The sequence below is a fragment of the Kogia breviceps genome, chromosome 17 (genome assembly GCF_026419965.1).
Source record: "Kogia breviceps isolate mKogBre1 chromosome 17, mKogBre1 haplotype 1, whole genome shotgun sequence".
NCBI classification, from domain to species: domain Eukaryota; kingdom Metazoa; phylum Chordata; class Mammalia; order Artiodactyla; family Physeteridae; genus Kogia; species Kogia breviceps.
The window spans coordinates 59,374,111-59,396,785 of NC_081326.1; the positions used below are offsets into that span (position 1 = coordinate 59,374,111).

Consider the following 22,675-nt stretch of genomic DNA (forward strand, 5'->3'; position numbering starts at 1 on the left):
TGGCCTCTTGTCTTAAGTCCTCAGAAAATCTGCCGAATAACACGTAATTCTCAACATGGAGGTTGTGCGGGTTTTTTTCAGTCCACAATTATCTCTAATTTTCTTAAATATCCAAAGAGGTACATATGAGCATTCTTATTTTACAAATGAGCCGGCCACAGGTGAGAAACATGACCAAGAACTAGTACGTGGCAGAGCCCATGCTTGAACCTACACCTGATTTCAAAGCCCCAGGGTTTTTCCTCATGTTGCAGATTCAAGCTGTTTATGTGAAAGGGCACAGCCGAGGGATGGGGCTCATGTGACCAGGTGGGCAACTGAGTTTTAGCAAAGTGCAAGAACAGGACAAAAACTGTAAGTCTCTGGCTGGGGTGTTCTCACAGCCCAGAGTGAATGCTATCAACACGCAGAAGAAACACAGTTCTCATTTCAGGAGATGTGGGCCTCTGGATTACCATTTTATCTTCAGCTCATCCTAGAGTTTTTCAATGACATTATCTCAGAGGGTTGAAGAGAGAGGAAGCCCCATCAGTCACTCATCTATCGCTTAATGATAATCAAATCTCTATGAGGCACTAGGCAAATGTCTCTGAATATAATGATGAATAAGACAAGATCCCCTACTTTTGAGGTAGAGGAGATAAATATATTAAAGTACAACACTGGTTGGAGTTACTACTGAAATGGCAAACAAAGCCCTAAGGGAGAAAGAGGTAAAAGATGATTCAGATTTTTAAATCTGTTAAGGAAAAGGACAATGCATTTTCTGTGACAAAGTAGATAATAGAAATGTAAAGTAATGTAAACATAGGGATATTGTGACCAGCTCATCATGGTTTGCCGGAGACTTTCAGATTTTAGCACTAAGTCTGTCAGTCCAAGACATCTGGTCACCCTACGTGGGGGTCCAAATCAAATGCCTAAAGACAAGCAAATTAAATGAATGCAGTAGGATAAGTACCAGCACAATAAAACAAAAGTACCAGCCCAATTTAAAAAAATTGCAACGTGTACTCCACCTGGGGTGGAAAGAAAGACAGTAAGAGAGGTATTAAAGAAAGTCAAGCCCATTCGTTTATGTAGTGTCTATGGTTGCTTTCACTCTACAATGGCAGAATTGAGTAATTAGAGGCTGTGTGGCAAAGCCTTTTACAGAAAACCCTTGCCAACCCTGTTCTAGAGAACGCTTGCCCTGACTTAAAGGCAACCAAATAGGCTTCCGCTGATGGTTGACAGGAACTATAGCCTACGAACAATGACTAAGGAAGGAACGCTTAATGTTGTAAGAGAGGTCAAAAATCTGCAATCCGTTGATTCTAAATGTTGGCATCTAATGTATTTTTTAAATATCATGTGGGCACAACAGAGCAATCTGTGGTCTGTATCCAGCCTGTAGGCCACCATTTTGCAAAGTACAATGTACATCATATGTTCTATACTAACACTTATCCCAAGAGGAAATTATATTAGTTCCTTAATTTGAAGGCAAATCTATGACAGAGGACTCTATTCATTCATTGCTTTCAATTTCAAATTTGTTTGTAATTCAGTTGCTTTACCCATGAGGGCCTTGCCAGAGTTATCAAATCTTCTCAACAGCCTATAAAAGCTTTCTTCCACTCTAAATAACATGAAGTCCTCCCTCAACTCTACCCACCTCTTGCAATTATTGTCTATTTCTCCTACTTCCTATCTTCAAAGGGCAGTCTCCACTCACGGCCTCTTGTGTGGTCTCCCATTCTCTCCTCTTCCCAGTAGAGTTTGGCTGTTTCTCAGTACATTCATTGAATGTGCTTCCAGGAAGGTCACGGATGACCACCTTATTGCAAAATTCAATGGATTCCTTCAAATTCCTGTCTAATTTAACTTCTTTCTGGCAGTTGACATCCCTGACCACTTCCTCCATTTTGAAAGTGTCTCTATCCTTGCGTTTCACAATACTCACTCTTTCCCTGTTCTCTCCCTACCTCTCAAGCTGCTCCTTCCATTTAAAAGAAAAAATTTTTTTCCTGGCTCATTTTTATTTAGACAATATTCTTGAGCACCTGACATGTACCAAGCATGGTGCTAAGCATTTTCCAAATGTAACTGGTATGTATCTTACTCCCTAACTTTATTTCCCTAAAATAAATTTCATTTCTAATCTAAGATCCCAGCTAACATGGCTTACATGATGTTTTAATTCAGTCTTTGTGGAGAGTTCCATCTTCCCCTCCAGGCTACACCAGAATCTAGTTAATGGGGAATAATGGGAGAAGTATTGGGTTGGCCAAACTTTTGGTTCAGGTTCTTCCGTAGGACGTTACGGAAAAAAACAAACAAATTGTTTGGCCAAACCAATACCAAAGGCATGGATATCTTCACTCTGCATATGCCCAGGTCCCTTGAGGTTTGCCCATCTTCTGTTTCCAAGCCACAGCCAGGACCTCCAGGACCTAGGGCTCCATCTCTCTAAAAGGACCATACAGCACATCCTAGAGTGTAATCACCGCTCAGATCCACAGACTCCTCTCTGTCCTGAATCCCAGGAAAGTTCCCTTTCTCTCTTGGAACTCTAAAGACTATTTCTTTCCACCTCTTCAGTGGGTTTAGGTTTTCACAAAAGACAGGAAATCCATTAATTTCAGACTACTTCTGCAAAAGTAGTAGTAGTAGTAGGGCTTCCCTGGTGGCGCAGTGGTTGAGAATCCGCCTGCCGATGCAGGGGACACGGGTTCGTGCCCCAGTCGGGGAAGATCCCATACGCCGCGGAGCGGCTGGGCCCATGAACCATGGCCGCTGAGCCTGCGCGTCCGGAGCCTGTGCTCCGCAACGGGAGAGGCCACAACGGTGAGAGGCCCGCGTACCGCAAAAAAAAAAAAAAAAAAAAAAAAAAAAAAGTAGTAGTAGTCCCACACCCACTCTGCAAAAAGCCACGAAGCCCAAAAACCACTTTAAAAGGGGATGCCTTCCTTGCTGGGAAGTGGACATAAAAATGGAGGAAAAATGTATCAGTTTATATTTCAGCAAGGCTTCCTGCCATAACCCTTCGGCCAATGCTGAGAAGAGTTATTGTCACCGTTTTATAGATGAGAAACATTAGATGTAAAGTGGTCCGAAGCCGTATTACCTGCGAATCTCCAGCATTTATCCCACGGCCTAATACAGCCTTGTCTTCTCTCCTCTGCCCTGAAATGCTGGCATCCTTCCTCTATCTTGGTTTTTCTCACTCTGTATACCTTACAAGGGGAGTGGGGCCCACACGGATTGTATTAACTGACACCTACATACCAGGTGTGCAGATTCTTCCTTATCTTGAGTCTCCTACTTCGCTTGCTTCCTGGTCATCTTCGCCAAGATGACTTGTTCACACTTCCATCACACTTCCCTAATAAATGAATGACTTAATTTATTGTCTCCTTGTTACTCCAGCATCTTTCCACCTGTTCATTTTCCTAGAATTTTGGGGTAATGGCCCCATCATTTCCCCAAGTGCCCAAATTAAAAGCCTCTGAATTATGCTTATTATCCCTCTTTCTGTCTAGTGAACCTCCTATCTATCTGTCAAATTTTTCCCTGCTTTCCATCCCCAAAACTATTGAAACTGTCTGGGCCTTCATCCGTATACCCAGTAACAATAAGACTCTTTACTGGATGCCTACCCAAATCATGCTATGCATTGAGGGAAGATGGAGCTTCCAAAGTCACAATCTTGAGTGTATTGGTCTTCACAGTAAACAAGTTCCATCAGGATGAAGCCTAAATCCTTTCAGCAAGCTCCTTTGTTACTTGAACTCAGCCTTACCAGTCTAACTTTTAGTCTCCACACCCCAGTTCCAAAGCCAGCACAAGCATATGCTCCATGAAATTCATTTCCATTCCCTGACAGTGTTACGATCGATCTTTCAGAATTCCTACTTTTGCAAATGTTTGCTAGAACTGCCTTCGTTCATTTTCTCCCTGAAAGACATTTACGAATTCTTCAGGTGTCTTACTGCTTGAATGTCATCACTTCTCAATGTCCTTTCTGATCTGCTCCTCCCCTCTTCCTACCTGAAAGGCATTTTGGCTTGCAGGAATAGCATGGCTCTTGTAGTGAGAGAGGGATTCAAACACTGCCTTTCTCCTCTTTACCTATGTGGCCATGGACAGCTCGTTTATCAAGTTAGCCTGATCTTTCTCAGCTATAAAATGTGGGGTTTTGTACGTACCTCAGGGCTGCTAATAGCAGCGAAAAACATAACATAGGTAAGATCACTAGCTGAGAGTCTGGCGTATCGTAGGTGCTTAATAAATGCTAATTTCCACATCAAGGTAGAGTGATTCTTCCTTTCTGTTCTCACTAAATGTATGTTGCGTTGTAACTATATTTTAACATATATATGACCCACTATTACTGTAAGACTTTTAAAGTTAAAACTATTTCTCGTGCATTTTTGTATAAAGCACACTGCCAAGGGGATCAAATGTCCAGCTGAACATTAATCAGCACCTGAGTTTCCACTGAAAGGCAGGAAAAGAACCGCCTGAAGGAATGAGAGGGAACAGAGTCCAGGAGGAATTAGAAGGAACAGGGATTGGAGTTTTGTCTGTCCCCAGGAACCAGAGCGCAAAATTTCATAGGACAGGGACACAATTTCCACTTGCATATTCCATCCCAAACTGGACATCCCTGCCAGGAATGGGGACGTGAGGGATCAAGGACATGCGCTTCCTAGAAGTGCAGCCCAAACAGCAACCACTGCCACTCTTGGCTGAGCCTCTAGCGGGGCTCTGTTTACCCCAGCCTACAAACGCAAACAGCTAAATCTTGTTCCTCACCATCCCATACAATCCCTCTCCTCCTGGGAGAATTCCCATTGCCTTTACCACGTCTCACCCGCAGGGCAGCCCCGTCCTGACTCAGCAAAAAGATAGGGAGAGACAGCACACAAACAGGAGAGATCAAGACCTCATCCGCAGCCACCCTCTCCCCAGCCACCGCCAGGAATAATGGCCACTGGAATCCGGGGCAAACCCAACTGACACCAAACACTGCTTTCGCTTAGATTTTTTTTTTAAGTCAACACTCCTAAAGACAATTCAGAAGGTTTTTACCCTTGAGAAACTATGTGGCTCCTTTCCTGGTTTACTCTATTGACAATGAGCTCGTGTTAGAGAGTCACTTTTGAATGAGAACAGGACCACCATGCTAGCAAGCATGTGGCAACTTGCTCAGTGAAAGCATGAATGGACCAAGGTCTCAATAAAAAAACAAAAAACAAAAAAACACACCCCAACTTAAAATAGTGTTCCGGACCTCATTTTAATAGAGTTCCTTTCCATTCAGAGACTTTCACGAATAACCCCACAATTAATGACATGTGTTTATCGGCAAAACCACTCACCTGAAATATACAGTGGTCGGTATGGAGTTTATTTATGAGAAAGAAAGACGACCTAAGGATTAAAAATAGAGTAACGGTACTCAAGTAAATCTGCAGCTGCTTTCCCCAAAAGCCTCAGGTATAACCTATTTTTAGAAGAGTTCAATCTGAGGTGATGTGCAAATCTAGCTAAGCAAGGAGCTTGCAAATATTTTTAAAAAGTAGAATTAACACTCCTCTCTTGTAATGCTACTTTTGGGAGTATTCGTGCAGAATTACTGCACCCAATAGGCGTACCCTCTCAAATCAGATGTATTTTATGTGGAATTACATTTAGAGCATACTATGTAATTATTGCATATCCATGCCAATACACTGAAATCTTAAATTGAATGTTGTCATACCTTGGCTTGAAACTTCTCAATTATTTTCCTTTGCACTTAGAATAGAATCCTCAGCAGGGCCCAGAAAGATCTGCTGACCTGTTCCCAACCAACCCCACCTTTGTGTTTGGGCGCACCTATTTTTCTTTCAGACCCTCATGCATCCCAAGATTCTTCCCCACCCCTAATCCTTGGCCCTGCTCTTCCTTCTCATCCTTGTTCTTGAGGCCAGTTCTTCTCATCCCTCAAGGGTTGGCCGTAGTGTCATCGAAGGCTCTTCTCTTTCCACCCCCTTGTCCCTCAGCACCTGTTACTGTCTCACAGCACACATCACAACTAAACCCTGGGGTTTTTTAAGGGGTCTCGTTCTCCCACTAAAGTGCAAGTTCTGCGGCAGCAGGAACCACGTTTATCTTACTTAGTTTTAACCTCAACAGCAAGTATAGGTATTGGCATGCAGTAGATGGTCAATCAATCATTACTGAATATTAAATAAATGATGAGTGATATCCCAATTCATTTCTACCATACTCTTGTTGCCAGACCAGGTTTGTTTTCCCTGACTTGCAGCAGACCAAAACGCTGAGACACTGAGTTTTGCAGCAGAGAGAGGACTTACTTGAAAGGCAGCCAAGTGAACAGGCATCTCAGATCTGCCTCCCAGAAGGCAAGGAGCTCAGGGTATTTATGGGATTAAAAAACGAAGAAGCAGGGCGGTCTGAGGCTTGGGGAGCCCGAGGGAGAGGTGACTGGAAAAAGGTGCAGTCGTCCATCACCACTCTGCGCAGGGGTAACTAAGCCACAGGCCTCTGCACATGAAAAAATGGAGGCGCTTAGCACGATCTGAAGGTGGAGTTTGGGGCCCTGTGATGTCCGAAGGTCACCGAGAGGGGCCACTCGCGCGTGCCCAGTTGGAGGGTTGGTGGTCCTATCCAGTCTTAACCAGCTCAGCTCACACTAGACAAGGCTGACTCCCAGTTCCTGGAAAACGACTTGGGCAAAAGCGTCTTACCGTTTAGGCGACATGCCGCTCGGAGGACGCGCAAGTATTTTTGATTCATGAAGGCAGCTGAAATGAATTTGACTAACGATTGCCCACGCTTTCACTTCCGCACTACCTACCCCGAACTACAAATCCCAATTCAAGCCTTCTCCCTTCCCAGCTTCATGCTTCTCCTTTCCGTAAAATCTTCCCTGAGCTCCTCACTTTTCAATATCTACAGACAGAGCATGAGAAGTGCCGGAGACATGCCTGGACTATAGCAGCTGCTGGATAAATACAGATGTCAACAGTATTACCACGTTCACTTCTTCCAGTGTATTCCTGTAGCTGTGTTTCCCAAACATCGGTTTTTCTCATACCACATTCATGATTTTTCACATAACCCCACCACCATCTGTCCTACTTTTGTTATTATGTATTTTTTATTTAACACAATGTCTTCCCTCTTTTTTAAAAAAATAAAATTGTTTATTTATTTATTTTTCGCTGTGTTGGGTCTTCGTTGCCGCGCACGGGCTTTTCTCCAGTTGTAGCGAGCAGGGGCTACTCTTCGTTGCCGTGCACGGGCTTCTCATTGCGGTGGCTTCTCTGGTTGCAGAGCACGGGCTCTAGGCGCGCGGGCTCCAGTAGTTGTGGCACGTGGGTTCAGCAGCTGTGGCTCGCGGGCTCTAGAGCGCAGGCTCAGTAGTTGTGGCACACGGGCTAAGTTGCTCCGCGGCATGTGGGATCTTCCCGGACCAGGACTCGAACCCGTGTCCCCTGCATCGACAGGCGGATTCTCAACCACTGCGCCACCAGGGAAGTCCCCACAATGTCTTCCTTCTTAAGCAGATTTACTTTTAAAGGAGAATTTATAGAAATTAAAAGCCCATTCCACTGACCATAAAAGGTGGCTACTGTAAAAATTAACATGATGAAAAAGAAGTGCTGTTCTTTTTTTTTTTTTTTTTTTTTATGGGAGATTACTAACGGTTAGAGACATGGCAATACTAAGGTGCACCTTTCTCCCTGACACAATCAGAAGGACTGAAAATCTCTGAATGATTCCTCACTTTGTGCTTCATTATTACTTAAAGCCACAACTGGGTCCATCAAAAATCACCCCACCTATCATTCAGACCCTTCTGTCATATTGCATGATTAATAACACTTTTCACTTGGCATTTATTATTCTCAACTTTGATTGGTGAATTACACATTTATGTCTATATTTCATCCCAGTGTCTTATTTCTCTTTATATCCTCCCTGGTTCTTACGTTGATACTTATACAGAATATAGCCTTAATATAGTCTCTGCTGAGTCTAATAAAAGCTTTGAAACAACTTGATCAAAAGAACCTGTTCCTCCAAACTTCAAAGTATTTTTAAAATAGATAGGTGAGGTGAGAGAGGATATTCCAGAGTTCTTCTGACTCCTCTTTTCCTCTGCCCTTGATTTCCCATAGATATGTACCTCATCTATCTCATCCAGGCCACCACAGTTGAATATTAAGGATGTCCCTTTTACTATGTGAACTACATCCAACTAGGAAGAGGGCCCAATACAAGAAATGTATACATTTTATGCATGAAATATACCAGAAGCAAACACTCTAATTTATGTGAAATAAAGACCAAATAAAACCAGAAAAAAACTGAATGTGTGATTTATTATATTTAAGATTGGTCTATAAGGCTTAAATATGTCTCTCATAATTAACAGTAAGTGAATGCAACTTTACAAAATCAGTATTTCAATACAGTACGGGACTAAATGTGGCAACTGTGCATTGAAAAATTGATATTTCCTCAATGCAAATATCAAATGTGCAGCACCGTTTAGAAGCTTCCACTAAAAATGCAAGCTGCAGTAATTATTACAAGCTCTACTCAGAACACAAGACTACCTATATCGAGCGTTAGGGGAAAGCAGTGGAGTCATTCAGGCGTAATATGTCAGATTTGGTACAGGATTAAAATACTAACATTTTTTTTAATGTCCTGGTTTCAAATTAATAAATACAAAAATAATATAAAAATATACACCAGTTGATAAGACTGCACCGCAGAGGATCAGAAGGTTAAATCTCGCTCTCATATGTATGCAGGTATGTCTTTAGTGTCAGAATTTCTGTATAGCTGCGGCTGGTCTTGCGGAAGAAATCCAGACTGGTAAGATGTTCAATGTCCCGCACCCGAGCCGTGTGCATCTTTATAAGCTCTTCTACCCATTTCGACTCATCCTCTGAGCTCTGCAGCGGAAAGGGAGTACAGAGTCAGAATTCTCCAGAGGAGTTTCTCTGCACAGTCCATTTGCTCCAAGTCCACAAATGACCTCTACATACTCCTGCACCCAAAGCCAAGGCGTGTTATTCCTTCCCGTCCTCCCCACCTCTCTCCCACAGTGCTGCTGGCAACGGGCCACAAATACTGGCCCTTGGCTGTGAACATTTTCAACAGCAATTAGCTGTACCAAATAAACCAGATGTGTGGCGCGAAACGGCATTTGGTGCAATACGTTCTCCTAACGTAAATCAAAATTGGGAAAACCAAAGGCCCTGGAGCATTCAGTGATTCGTTTCTTTCCCCTGCTGTCAAACTGCAATGAGAAGTGCAAAGCATGAGGGATTAGGAATGCTCCTATGCCTCCCAAGGGAAGGAAAGAGCTTGTGCCCAACGCACAAAATGATGCGAGTGCATTTCTAGTCCTTCAGAAGAATGTGCTAGATCAAAGACATCATCTATTAGATGGCCGTGAATTGATATTTGAATGAGTTCGACTCTAAGCAGCTCAGTTGATACACCTGGCACTTTGGGGCCCGAGAGGCCTGAGTTGAAGTCGCCACTCTTCCACTTCCTGGCTGTGAGACCTTGCTGAAGCTGCTTGACCTCTCTAGGCCTCAGTTTCTTCATTGGTTCATAAGAATAATAATGCTTACTTCAGCTCCCCGGGAAGGAGGAAGGAGAGGAAGGAAGAAGGGGAAAAAAAAAGAGTAAAGTAAGGAAACAACATCATGGGTTTTCCCATCATGGGAAGGAAGGAAATCTCTTTCTGTCTTAACTACCTGCCCAAAATTGCCTCACTGGCACAAATTCGAGATGAAAGACATTGAAATGTCCCACACTAAACAAATCTATTTCACGTCTAAGTAGAAACAAAAAGGCAGTGCAGATAAAGCAGTCCTTTACATTTAAAAAATGTCTTCTTTCACTTTCGAGGGAACTTGAGAGAAGGAACGAGATCTGAGAACCTTGAGAATGTGGAGAAATGTCTACCTTTGTCAGTAGACATGGGGCAGGAGGGTCTTTGCCACTAATTTTATTCCCAAATGCCCCCAGAATTGCAATGGCTTCCAAAAGTCTTTCTACAAGTCGAAGGGTAGCTGTGCATCCCAGGGCTGAGAATGTTCAGGTGTGCCCTCACCCAAGTCTTTGACTGCAAGTGGTCTCAATGACCTACCCACCAAAGCCCAAGAACCTGCACTGGGTCTTCTCCGAAAGCTCCAACCCACACGGACCTGGACAGGGAGCTCCTGCAGCTTGTGCCAGTGCTAAATATGCACAGGAGGGCGTTGGTTCGGGAAACTGATGCCTGGCCATCCCAGGCAAAATGAAGAAACAGGAAGAAATTGCTTTGCAGGCTGGGGGAAATAAGGATTTTAACCCTCCATGCCCCACCCTCCTAACCCAAGCTAACCAAGATCTCTGCGAGTCATAGGAAAGAACAGGCCTAAATATAACTCTACCCACAACGGTACTGACCAATCCTCAGCGTGACCATATAATTAACGAAGTAGGAGGTCTCCAAATGGGTCGGGACCCCCTCAGAGTAAGCAGAGTAAGCATGAAGTGATATTTTCGGGAGAATTTTCATATTCAACTCATCTATTTGATTTTTCAATGGTCAGTAAGTCTAATGTTTCCTTTGTAAAGGCAGTCATTTGAATGTGTGGAGAAGAAGTGAAAAGGTTTTTCCTAATTTAAATAATGGCGAGCTGGGATTATACGAATTTGGGGGAAAATCTGTCTTTTGCTATTTCTTTCCTTGGGAAGTGATTTGCCAATTTCATTTGAGAGGCATTCTCCTCTGGTTCTCACAGGCTAAAATCCAGCCTCCAATTAGTCCAAATACTGGGCTATGTTACACATGAAGGAAATGACTTCTGCCTCTTGCTAGCTAGCAACCCACAGAAGTATTTGCTGCAGGAGACTCTAGTACGAAATGCAAAACTAATAAAAGTCGAATAAAAGTTCATGTGCACCAAGAGAGGAAAAGAAAAACTTTAAAAATAAATTTTAAAAATAAATAACTTTACACATTAATGCAAACGAAAGCACAGTCCAGGAACTTGCTTAGTGTTTTTCTTGCTATGGACATTTATCCTTCACCTGCCTTTTCTCCCTGACTTCCTCCCAAGTGAGTTTGTGAATTCAAGTCCCAGAAGTCTTAAGGTGGACTTTAAGGCAAAGACAAGTGTCTACGTAGGCAGGGGGGGGTCTTCAATAAGAGGCATGCTGGCCTTGGACTCTATAAGAAATGCCTCTAAGCGCTGTGCAGAGAGGAAGATGTATGGGGACATCAGTGGATTTCATTTGTCAGATGTAACATAAGGGTGAATAAAGAACTGTCTCTGAGCTGAGTTCAGAACGTTTTTCAAACTCCTGCAGCACCAAACTCCCCTAATGACAGGGAAACATGAACGTACATCCCCCAGGAACTGAGGTGTCTCTTAAATGGCCTACTTTAAGTCTGAAATGTCTTTGTAGTCTCTGCCTGATCTTAAACATGTATGGCAACTTTGAATTTAACTCCATAAAATAGGTGTTTACATTTTTTTCAAAAAGTTTACCTTCCCAGAACAAGATTTTAGTAAAACTGAAGTTCAAAAAGTACATCATGCTATCCAGAGGCATTACCTCCCTCCGGTACACCATTACCTAGTCTCTTGGGCTGCAAACAATCAAAATTGAGAAAGTCAAGCCAATAAACTGAGGACAGCTGCTCTCTCACTTGAAGTTCCCTTGCTTCTCCACTTCCCATCCAATTATTTCTAAGATCTTATTTATCCTTCCAGTATAGTATTGCTGTCTTCCACCTTCCTTTAGAAATTTCCAAGACCACACCCAGTTCAAGTTCTGGTCCCTCAATCCTGGGACTTTTGCCAAAAACCTTTGAGGACCATGCTTGATCCCCTCCAATTCAAATTTATCTCCCCAGAACAGAGTCTACAATGTTGCTCTTATGCCTAAACATTTTCTGTGGTTATCTATTGTCTGTGTGATGAGAAAAAAAGTCTTAAGGCCCCAAGCTTCCACTATAGAAATCTGATAAATTTGAAAAAGGATGGGCTTTTGGAATCAGAGGCCTTGAATCTAAAGTTCTACTTTTCTACTGACTAACCAGTAATCATGTTACATACTTTTTCTTCATGAGCTACAGGTTTCTCAAGAGTTACTAAAAGGGGAGGGGGAGGAGCTCATATATACCTGCCTAATAGGATAATGAGATGATTAGAAATAATGAATGAGAGGACCTGCACAGTACTTGGATAGTAACATGGACTCAATCAATGGTAACTACTACTGCTACGGGCTCTGTGATTACTACCACGACTACTTTTATTTTAAATCTGATTCCACGCGAACTTTAAAACCTTATCTCTCACTATGATCCTCATTTCCAATATTCTAGCCAACTTAATTAGCTTTTTCAGCCATATTTCAACTTGCAATTTTTTGTCTGCATCTGTTATTTTGTTTTGGATGGTCATAGCTTCAATCTTCACCTATAATTGAAGCCATAGCCCCAAAGCTGCCTTGTCCACGAAGCTGAAAATCTCTGTTGAAGCTATTCTTAAGGGTCTTTGCCTTTTAGTGAAGCAATTTCTGTGCTTGTTTCATTGACTTTCCCCCTTGAAGGCTGCCTGGAGTGTGACTATGTTAAATACACCATCATTTTTCCCAGGGTACCTTAACATAATTAAGGAATTTGAGTACTGCTTTTTGACTAAACATCTTCCTCTGTAGATTTTATCTCCTATTCTATTATATAAACAAAAGCATAGAGACTATTACTTCGAAAATCAACCTTGGAACACAGGATTTCCATCACGTTAAAGAAACCTGGACTGATCATGTGATTTGTCCCTGAGTGCAGCATTAGTACAGAGACAGGAGCACAGAGCATGGATCCTGTCTGCCTTCCTCAGGGCTTTTTTGCCATGCCGTCCTCCTTTCACGTTGGAATCAGTGAATCAAGAGTCATCTGTGCCATTTAAGAATGGGGTGACCTGTTACATCTGCCCTCATAACTAGTAGCAAATGAAACTCTGATTTGTAAAGTATAGATTCCTGTGTGTGTGTGTCTTTTTAAAAAAGTTTTTATTAATGAAATTTTCAAACATCCACAAAAGTAGAACGAATGATATAATGAGCTCCTGAGAACTCTTCCCTCATTTCAGTAATTACCAAAATTGTGTTACTTTTCACTTTTTACAAAATATCTATGTCTTTTGCAAAATGGAAAACATGTGGGCACTCCTATCATTTGCCAAAATCAAACACAGAAATAGAACAACATTAAATGCACACACATCCCACACACCCCTATGCTGAAAAATAAAAAGCCATTAGAGCACAAAGTTCCCAAGTGTTATGCAAAGTTTCCTTTGGGTCCTTTCTAAAGACCCAATTTGTATACTCATTTGTGTAGTGCAAATGTTTTAGGATAAGTATGTCCTAGTTCAAGGGTGGGAATATAAATTAAGACCCCAAGGTGAATTCTGTCAGCAAATCCTAAAGGACACTGTTTTGAACTCACATTGCAGCTTTCATCATTGTCCGGTCTGTGAGGAAGGACGAACGAGGAGACGGAGAGGGGGCCGTCACACTTGTCGGCGGGCTGGGTGAAATCCAGGCAGCTGGTGATGATGCTGTAGTAGTGAGTTGGAACAGGAATAGAACTGCCTTCCACGTAACTGAAACAGGAAGGCAAAATCAAACTATAGCCGAGGTAGTAGCTTTCTTTTTTAAATGGTGGCCAGTGTATATTACCCAAGTCACTAAAATTAAATTTCACTCAGTGGAGTAATTTTTCACTTACAAGTGTCAACCCACTTCTATATCTTTGAATATCATGTTTTCAATGCCTAGAATCTCCTCTTTCGCTCAGCCTGGTAGAGTGAAAAAGATACTCCAGACAAAGAAAACAGCTTGAACCAATTCTCAGAGGCAGGACATAATGCATAGGTCAATGGAGTAGAAATGTAAGTCTGGAAGAGTCAATAAAAGCCAAAGTAAGTGGGGTTCTGAGTGCCAAAGTTGTAGAGTTTGGGCATTATTTTTCAGGCAGTAATGCTCCACTGCAGGTTTCTGTGCTAGGAAGTGCCATTATGAGATCCATGTTTCAGGAAAATAACTTTCATAGACTTGTATAAAATGGACCGGAGGCAGGAAACACAGGAGCTAGGAGAGTGATAGCCCTTCCAGCCACAGTGAGATCCTGAACTTGATACAGTTGGTACAGAGAATTCATTTACTAAAGAAAATTCTATGAACTGAGTGTTACTGATGAGTTACAAAAGTATAAAACAATATTTTGAGTAGAGATAGTACAGAAATTCATGGTTTTTCTATTATCTTAATTTTAATCATTTCAAAATATTGAAATTATGATTGAACTTACAATATAATTTGGCTGAAAACTATGGCAATAATCAGCAATAAAATAAATGTATAAGTAGGATCAAATTTCTCTTATGGATGACTGGAAAGGGGATAGGATAACACCTATTTTATTAGTTATATATATGAAAAAAAATTGGCATTTTATGTCTGTCAGTCACAATGAAACCCTCTCATATTCTGTATTGCTCTCTAATTGTTTCATGCACCTATAAAATTAAATGAAGAGGGCTTCCCTGGTGGCGCAGTGGTTAAGAATCTGCCTGCCAATGCGGGGGCCACGGGTTGGAGCCCTGGTCCAGGAACATCCCACGTGCCACAGAGCAACTAAGCCCGTGCGCCACAACTACTGAGCCTGCGCTCTAGAGCCCACAAGCCACAACTACTGAAGCCCGCGTGCCTAGAGCCCGTGCTCCGCAACAAGAGAAGCCACCGCAATGAGAAGCCCGCACACCTAAATGAAGAGTAGCTCCCACCTGCCACAACTAGAGAAAGCCTGCACACAACAACGAAGACCCAACGCAGCCAAAAATGAAATTAAAAAAATTTAAAAAGTTTTTCAAATATTAGTTATAGCAGCTCCTTAAAAAAATTAAATGATGACCTATTATGAATTTTTTCTATTTATATCTTCTTACTTTCTCCACCAGACTGTAAGCTCCTTATGAACAGAGTATGCCTCATCCTTTTATATCCCTAACAGCACCACAGAGAGGGACAGAAATGAGATTTGACCAAAGTTCATATGTAATTTCCTATTGAAATGTACTGACTCAGAAAACCTAAGGAATTCTAAAAGTCCCCCCCAAATAGTGAACACAAGTGAAAATGATCATCTTCCCACTAAAGAGTTGTTGAAGAACAAACTTAAAAAAATTTCTAATCTTCTGATACATTTTCTTTCATGAAAATGAAAAGTGCATTTATTTACCACAAATCCTAATTCCTTTCCAACCACCAATGCCTCGTTTAATCACAGGTCCAAAAGAACTGAAGAAATCACAAGGAGATTCAAAGAACAACAGGTTTAAGAGGTATCAGCTCTTCTCTAGTACGTGAATATTTGAAAAATATTCTTGCGTGAGATCTTGGAATTTAAAAGCACACGTTGCGTGGAAATGGAAAGCTTACTGTTTGATTTTGTCTTGTGTGTCATGTAAGCCATCGTAGTCATAGTCAAAAATTGGTCCACTTATCACATTAACTCCATTTCTTTCTGAAGCATATTTCTTCACCAGAACCCTTTGGAAATAATTCCAGACTCCTGTACAAAAACAAAATCAGTTCTCCGTGAACAAAACTCCTGCTTTGGCCAAATTCTCTCTTGGATGCATTAAACAAGCCAAACGTCACAAGCCAAGAGACAGGAGAGCTTCTGTGATTCTTAAGAGCAATCCATCCTAAAGCATTAGCTGTGGATGCGTCATTTATGAACCGGCCCAGAGAAAGATATGGAGACAATGGTAGAGGAGTTGAATGTAGCCCAACCAGTCAGGGAAGGATTTGCTGGCGAAGTGGTTACTAGGCTGAGATCTGAAGGACAAGTGGGTGTTTCTGAGGCAAAGAGGTGGAGACAACATTCCAGGCAGAGAACAGTATGTGTAACAGGGGAAGTACGGTGTTTGTGGGAAATTGAAAAAAGGCTTTAATCTACTTTCTCTTCTTTCACATGTCGTAGATGGGCTAATTCCCAAGTTTATGTCTCTAGCCCTAACCTTCCAAGGCAACTCCAGACATGTTATCCAACCAGCCATCTCATGGTGCATTTGAATACCTAATAATCATATCTAAGAAAAAATTATCCAAACAGAATTCTTGATTTTTCTTCCACTTCTGCTCCAACTCTTGGCTTCTCCATCATAGCCCGTGGCACTCACTCACACCTCGATGTTCAGGTCAAAATCTTAGGATTCATCCCTGACTTCTCTGCTTACTTCATATGCATGTGAACAAGTCGTGTTAGTTCTGTACCTCCAAGATACGTCCCAGTCTTCCAAATCTGACCACTCCTCACAGCTTTCCCTGCGTCCACTCTGGTCTAAGTCACTATCCTCTTTGCAATGAACTACCACAAAAGACTACTTGGCACCTTGGGAGAAACTCTTCCTTCCCTGTAGCCCATTCTCTCTGGAGTAGCCGGATGGATCCTTTTACACTATATATCAGATTCTATCACATTTCCGCAACACCCATCTCTAACATTCCAGATGATTTCTCACTGTAATTAGAATAAAATCCCAACTTTCCACCACGGCCCTTGCCTCCCTCCACGACTTTTCTTCCTGTTCCTTTCCCCCTCAGGCACACGCCCTTCTTCCTGTCCCCCTACTCGCTAAACTTGTTTCAGAGTGAGATTTTGCCTACGCTTTTCCCTTCATCTGGAAAACACGTCCGCTGACTAGGCATGCCTGGTTTCCCCTCCGCTGTTCATTTCTCACTTTCGTGGTCATCCTCTGGAGAGGGTTTCCTTGGCCTCGCTAGCTCCAATTTACATGACAGTCAATCACAGGGGAAGGAGAGAGGCAGAATGGAAAAGGGAAAAGGCAAAAGAAGGGAATAACAGAAGAGGACAGGAAAGGCAAACCAAAGAAGTTGGCTCTAACGTGTTAGACTTCACTTACCACGCTCTATTCTGCATCGGGGTTTTGAGGTTCAGGCTGTTATCATTTCTTACCTCCCCTTATTAAAATTGCTTGGGCATTTTTCCCATGCTGCTTCAACTGCTGACCCTCTGTTCTAAACGAGAAAGACAGAGCAGCCCACCAGAGCCAAAGTACCATGGATAATTATTTGCAATAAAGAAAGGAGGACAGTGGAGAAGAAGTTCGAATGTTAACTTAAGCATAAAAATCGGAGAGGCATAGAGGGAAAGAAATAACAATGAGAACAGTCAAAAGGCCAAACCCGCAGAAATGTGGCATGTGAAAAAAACCATTCCCCTAGTGAAGAACAGCGGGCCCTCTGTGCGAGGCCTTTGGCCGCACCAGCCTCAGGGTGGTACCGTGTGCTTCCTTTATTGCTGCTTGGTCAAAAAGGCATCAGTGGAGGATAAAGAAATCCAGGAACCCCTGACTTGTGGAAATTCAATGAAGCTGCATTCCATGTAATATTAGGACAAATGGATCTACGTGGGTTTGTGAAACATTTCTCAACTGGGGCTGAGAACGAACCAGGAAACCCCCTTCCAAAAGCATACTTTAATTTTTCACTCATACGCAAGAGATTCTACCTTTGAATAAGCCTTTATTTACGAACTTAGGACATCAAATAAACATTTTTTTTTTTTTTCTTCTCTAAACCGTGTTGGTCATTTCACCAATGTCAAGTTGAGGAGGCCCGGCCCTGTAGATGACATTCCACCATCTCGTGTCCTATTTTGAGACTTTATTTCAGCCCTGAGAGTCATGTAACACAGCCCAATACTCCTTTAGAAAGTGGAGTTAGGTAGAAGTGTCTCCTTTTCCTACCTTTCCTATAAGCATATATGTCTGCTCACTGTAAATAAACTAAAGGGAGGTCAAAGCTACTCTATAATGCTTTCTCTGTCTTTGAATACATGGATGGTTGCACGGATGGAGGGGTACGTGGATGGATGGAAGACGGACGGATGGGCAAATGAATGAATTCTTTGTTAGCAGAAATGGAAAATGGATTGGTTTTGTCATGGGACAGTTGTTACAAGTCCACACAAGCCATAGAAGTCATGCAATCAAATCTCATAATTTTATAAACGAGAGGCTAAATGGCATTTCTATGATCACGTAGCCAGTGTTGAGACTCCAGAGACCAGAACTCAGTTTTGGGGCTGGGGCTCACTGTGCCTACATACCATTCATTTCATCACTATCATCCACAAATATGTATGTCATATACAAAGAAATTATGAGTGTATATACTTTGCACAGCCCTAAAACCAACTGAACTTAATTCTCTGATGATTCCGAAGACCCTTTCAGCTCTTGCTGGGTTTCAGGGTCAACATTCAGAATACATCTCCATCCCCCTAAAGGAAGAAGGTGTTAGTGGCTTTTACTGTAACATTCTATAAATAAATACAGATGCTGTTAAATGTCAGGTAGCCTCCAAAATACAGAGAAGACTCTTTTAAACCACTGAGCATTGAAATAGGGAGAACACTGGATTAGAAGGAAAGCACAAACTTGGTTTAGCTCAGCTTCTGCCTTTCATGACCTGGTTCACTTCTTGTGACTTCAATTTCTTAATTATAAACAAGGGATAAAAAGAAACCCTGCCAGGCTCCCTCACAGATTCCTATTTTGGCTTAGCAGTAGAGAATTTACATTCAAGTTCTTCAAAAATTATAAAGGCTAAACACATGAAAGGTATTATTATTATTAAAATGAATAGAGAGGTAGGAAAGGTAAGTGGTAAATTTAGAAACATTTCTTTCCACAAATAATAGTCTACTAGGTAAATATTAGACTTACGTTTGAAAGCAGGATACATTGGAACCATATTGGTTACAAGGAATGCATCATATTTAGCTTCTGGCAAAGAGCTCAGATCTAAACGTTGGGAAAACAAATAGTGTCCATTACATAATAGAATCGACATCAATTAAAAAAGGAATCTTCTAAAATGGTCCAAACAGCATGAAATGCATGGATCTACTCTTTTATTCCTACTTATCCCATTATTTATATACCATTTCCCACTTCCCTTCCCACTCAATCTCTTCTCTTCACTCAATAGTTCTCCTTAAAAAAACTTTTATGATTCTTTTTCTTCCTACTTAGTCTTGGGTCTACTAAGTATTTTATAAAAGAATTCCTTGATTTTACTAGCATAATTGGACCTAAAAAAAAATGTCATCAAGGTAATGAGAGAGAATTAAAGGGCTTCGTGTATTCTTAAGAGATCACCTCTATAGCATTATTTAAAAGATTTATGTCAATAATTTCCTGTTTCACTTTCAGATGCTCATTTAGTGATGTCAGGTGACACACAGAATATTCCCTTGCATTTTAGAATTCCCCGGGGAATAGGATTTGTGAAAGCTGGTCTCTTTTCTGGCTGCTTTTGGAAGGCTCCCAGAGAAGTTCATCTCCTCAATCTCTTGAGCGCCCCTCTGGTTTTTAGGTTTTTTAGAAAACCTAAAAACCACTGAAATCCTAAATACCAAGTTGCACACGCCAGACTCCACAAAATAACATCCCTCTAGAATGGTCAGATGCTGCTATTCTGTAACTTACACGGAGGAAAGAGGAATCCATAGGACATCTGTTTATCATTTTTGTAGGCCAAACAGCTCTGACTGAAACTCGGAGAAACACGGACATCAGGCCGGACACAATTGGTCAGGTGTTCAGGGATGCCAGAGACCTCAGCCTGTATGGTAGTCACAGGTAGTCAGCAATGCCATGGCAGAGACAACACCAAACCAACAGGGAAATACTGAAGCCAGATTGTTTGGTTCCAAACAGCCAGAATCAAAACCCCATTAGCTTTTACTATAGCTCATATTCTAATATTGACTCTTTTTTTTTTTTTAAGGACCTCAGTTTTAAATGCACTAAGCTAGTATTTTTTTAACTCTTATTTTTTTAGTAGCAGGACTCTCTTATCAGTCTTAGGTAAAACAATAATACGTAGGGCAGAAATCTCACTGTTGATATAATGAATGAGATTCCACAGAAGACAGCTTAAAAAATAATATTCTGAGAAATAATATAGACATATCTCCTATTTTTAAAAAAAGACTATCTATGTATCGTATGTGCCTGAGTACAAATTAATAAGAAGCTGTGTTTGGGGCAGTAGAAGTAGTCATTTGTATTCAGAGTTTAAAAACATACTTCAACTGCCAAATGAATTTTTCTAATTCCTGATATAAACTTTCCTACCTCATCTTTACCAAAACTGAAACCCCAACATAAAACCTTCATTTAAAAAGAACAGGATGTTGATAGTGCGGAAGGCTATACGTGTGTGGAGCCGTGGGTATATGGGAAATTTCTGTCCCTTCCACTCAGTTCTGCTGTGAACCTAAAACTGCTCTAAAAAATAAAGTCTATTAAAACAAATGGCCAGATACTGGTGGCTTCTGTAACTAGTGGGCCATGACAAGCAGAGTAAAAAAAGCTACAAGAATGAGTATGCTATGCTATTTCACCTATTACCATGAAGCTTTTAGAGCATTGCAGAAAGTCTAATTCAAAATATTTCACAACAGATCCAATATAGGATTTCTTTCATCAGGAAAAATTAAAATCTTTTCTAAGACAATTCTGTTCTGCAAATAATCATTATATTAAGGCAAGGAGCGTAATGACACGAAGAACATGAGACCCAGTTTTCTCAATGACCTGTTTGGAAACAGTGTACGATGTCCAGACTGGCATTAGGAATATCTCACTATAACTGCTTTCAAAGTCAGTGTGATATAAGATATTATATCTAGTCCGATAAAGCACTGCAGGCCGTCCATAGAGGAGGTGTCTCTCTAGGAAAGAAAAAAATAAACTGTCTTAAACACATATTAAACTGTACGTCAAATGTTAAAGAAATATTGGAAGAGAGTCAAATTGTCCACAATTGGCTTGCTTGCTTATTAATAATGGAGCTCCTCCTCCTTAATTTAATCAGGTTAGTTTTCCTAACACTTCTGTGGTTTATTTGATCACCTAAGCGTGGGTCAAGACTTACAGTTCTCAAAACTGTAATGTAAATACCGTATTTATTTTAATGTTTTTTTTTTCAGTGATAAAGAATTGTAATCTGTATGGGAAAGAAAATTATTTATTAAAAATTTTGAAATGATTCGGCTGAATGGGCAGTCCAGACAATTAGATTTTTATGGAATTAATTCATTTGACCCTGGAAAGGCTCATCAAATTAACCAATGATTTAATTAAGAGGAAGGTACTCTTTGATCATTATTTGTAAACTGCAACTCAAATATGCATTATTTCAGCATAAAAAGTGAGTACTAATGAGCATTTAAAGTAAGTAGCTTTGTGACATGGAGGAAAACTCTTTAGGTAAGAACTTAAAGAAACATGTATAGATATTTAAAATAAGTGGCACTCAAGGGGGTCCTTTAAATACAAAAGGGAAGTCATCGGTTACCAAAGAACTCAGTTAAGACCCCGAATGTAGATTCAGACCCCTAAGAGAAAGCTCTCCTCTCAGGAAAAAATAACGCTTTGAAACTTTATTCTTCTAAGAAGAAGACATGGGAGATTAATGTGCAAAGCTTCATTCTACACCCACAATAAATGCCTCAAGCTTGATCTGCCCATTTTAGACAGGCTAAAGTCAGAACTGCCATAGATTCATAGAAATTGGGGTCCTGCAGACCAAAATATTTAGAGACTTGAGGCTTTGGCAATTCACGATCCCCTAAGTGATAATCAAAAAAAATTTTTTTACTATTATTTCTATGAGAAAAAAGTCAGTTCTGGCACTTATTAAATTATGTATACATGTTGCTTTAATTAAAGTATTACCATTCTACACAAGTAACAGAGAAAACCCTTTGTAGATTACTTTGCAAGACCCTCCCAAGTAGAACTGCTGATTTGAGGCAAAACAGGCCACACTGTTAACAGCACAAGCCTGTTCTGGGTCGTTGGGCTCTGTCAGCATTGCAGTAAATGTAGAAGTCTTGGTAAAGCTGCCAAATTTGGGGACCCACCCCCAGGAATTAGAGCATAATATGCTCATATCATACAAATGAAATATAATGAACAAATAAAAAGCCAGCAAATCATAACAGTAGTACTTGGGGGCCGTTTACCAGGTCAGACTTTCCTTCAAAACTCAAACCAAACCTTTTCTAGGTTCAAAATTTCCATTAACGTTTTCCTTGATTTCATTTTTGCTGCCTCTGAATTTCCTGGTTTCAGCTGGAAGCAGAAGTATCAAGATTCTTTGAGAAGCTATTCTCTTTTCATCATTCAAGTTTTAATGCTTACCCAACACATTCCTCCAAGCTCAAATGCAAACCTGGCATATTATCCAATCTATCCCATTGAGAGGACAACAAAACAGCAGCCATATTCCTCGATGCAACACCCCTCTTTAGAGCAGCCATCAATCAACACTCTTAGACAATCTATAGACTCCACCAACTCTGGTTCCTCCTTATTTCTCACCATTCCCAAACGTAGCACTCCATTCCGTGAAGGCTGATTGATCTGTAATACTGCTCATGATCATTGCCAACAACTGTATGCTATTATATATATGACTCCCTTTCTCTCTACTGGGAATAACTTCTCCACCAGTCCCGTCACTTAGCTCCCTCCAAACTTTTCAT

General features: G+C 41.1%; 1 protein-coding gene across 1 annotated transcript in view; it reads right to left on the minus strand.

The window, feature by feature from the left end:
• Positions 1-8,362: 8,362 nt before the first annotated feature.
• ENPP2 (ectonucleotide pyrophosphatase/phosphodiesterase 2) overlaps positions 8,363-22,675 on the minus strand; it is a 106,412-nt gene continuing 92,099 nt past the window's right edge. The window contains 7 exon segments of the mRNA XM_067018118.1: positions 8,363-8,963; positions 13,532-13,688; positions 15,526-15,658; positions 18,843-18,920; positions 19,608-19,743; positions 20,721-20,857; positions 22,188-22,262. Coding sequence (XP_066874219.1) covers positions 8,793-8,963; positions 13,532-13,688; positions 15,526-15,658; positions 18,843-18,920; positions 19,608-19,743; positions 20,721-20,857; positions 22,188-22,262 — 887 coding nt within the window. The 3' untranslated portion in view covers positions 8,363-8,792.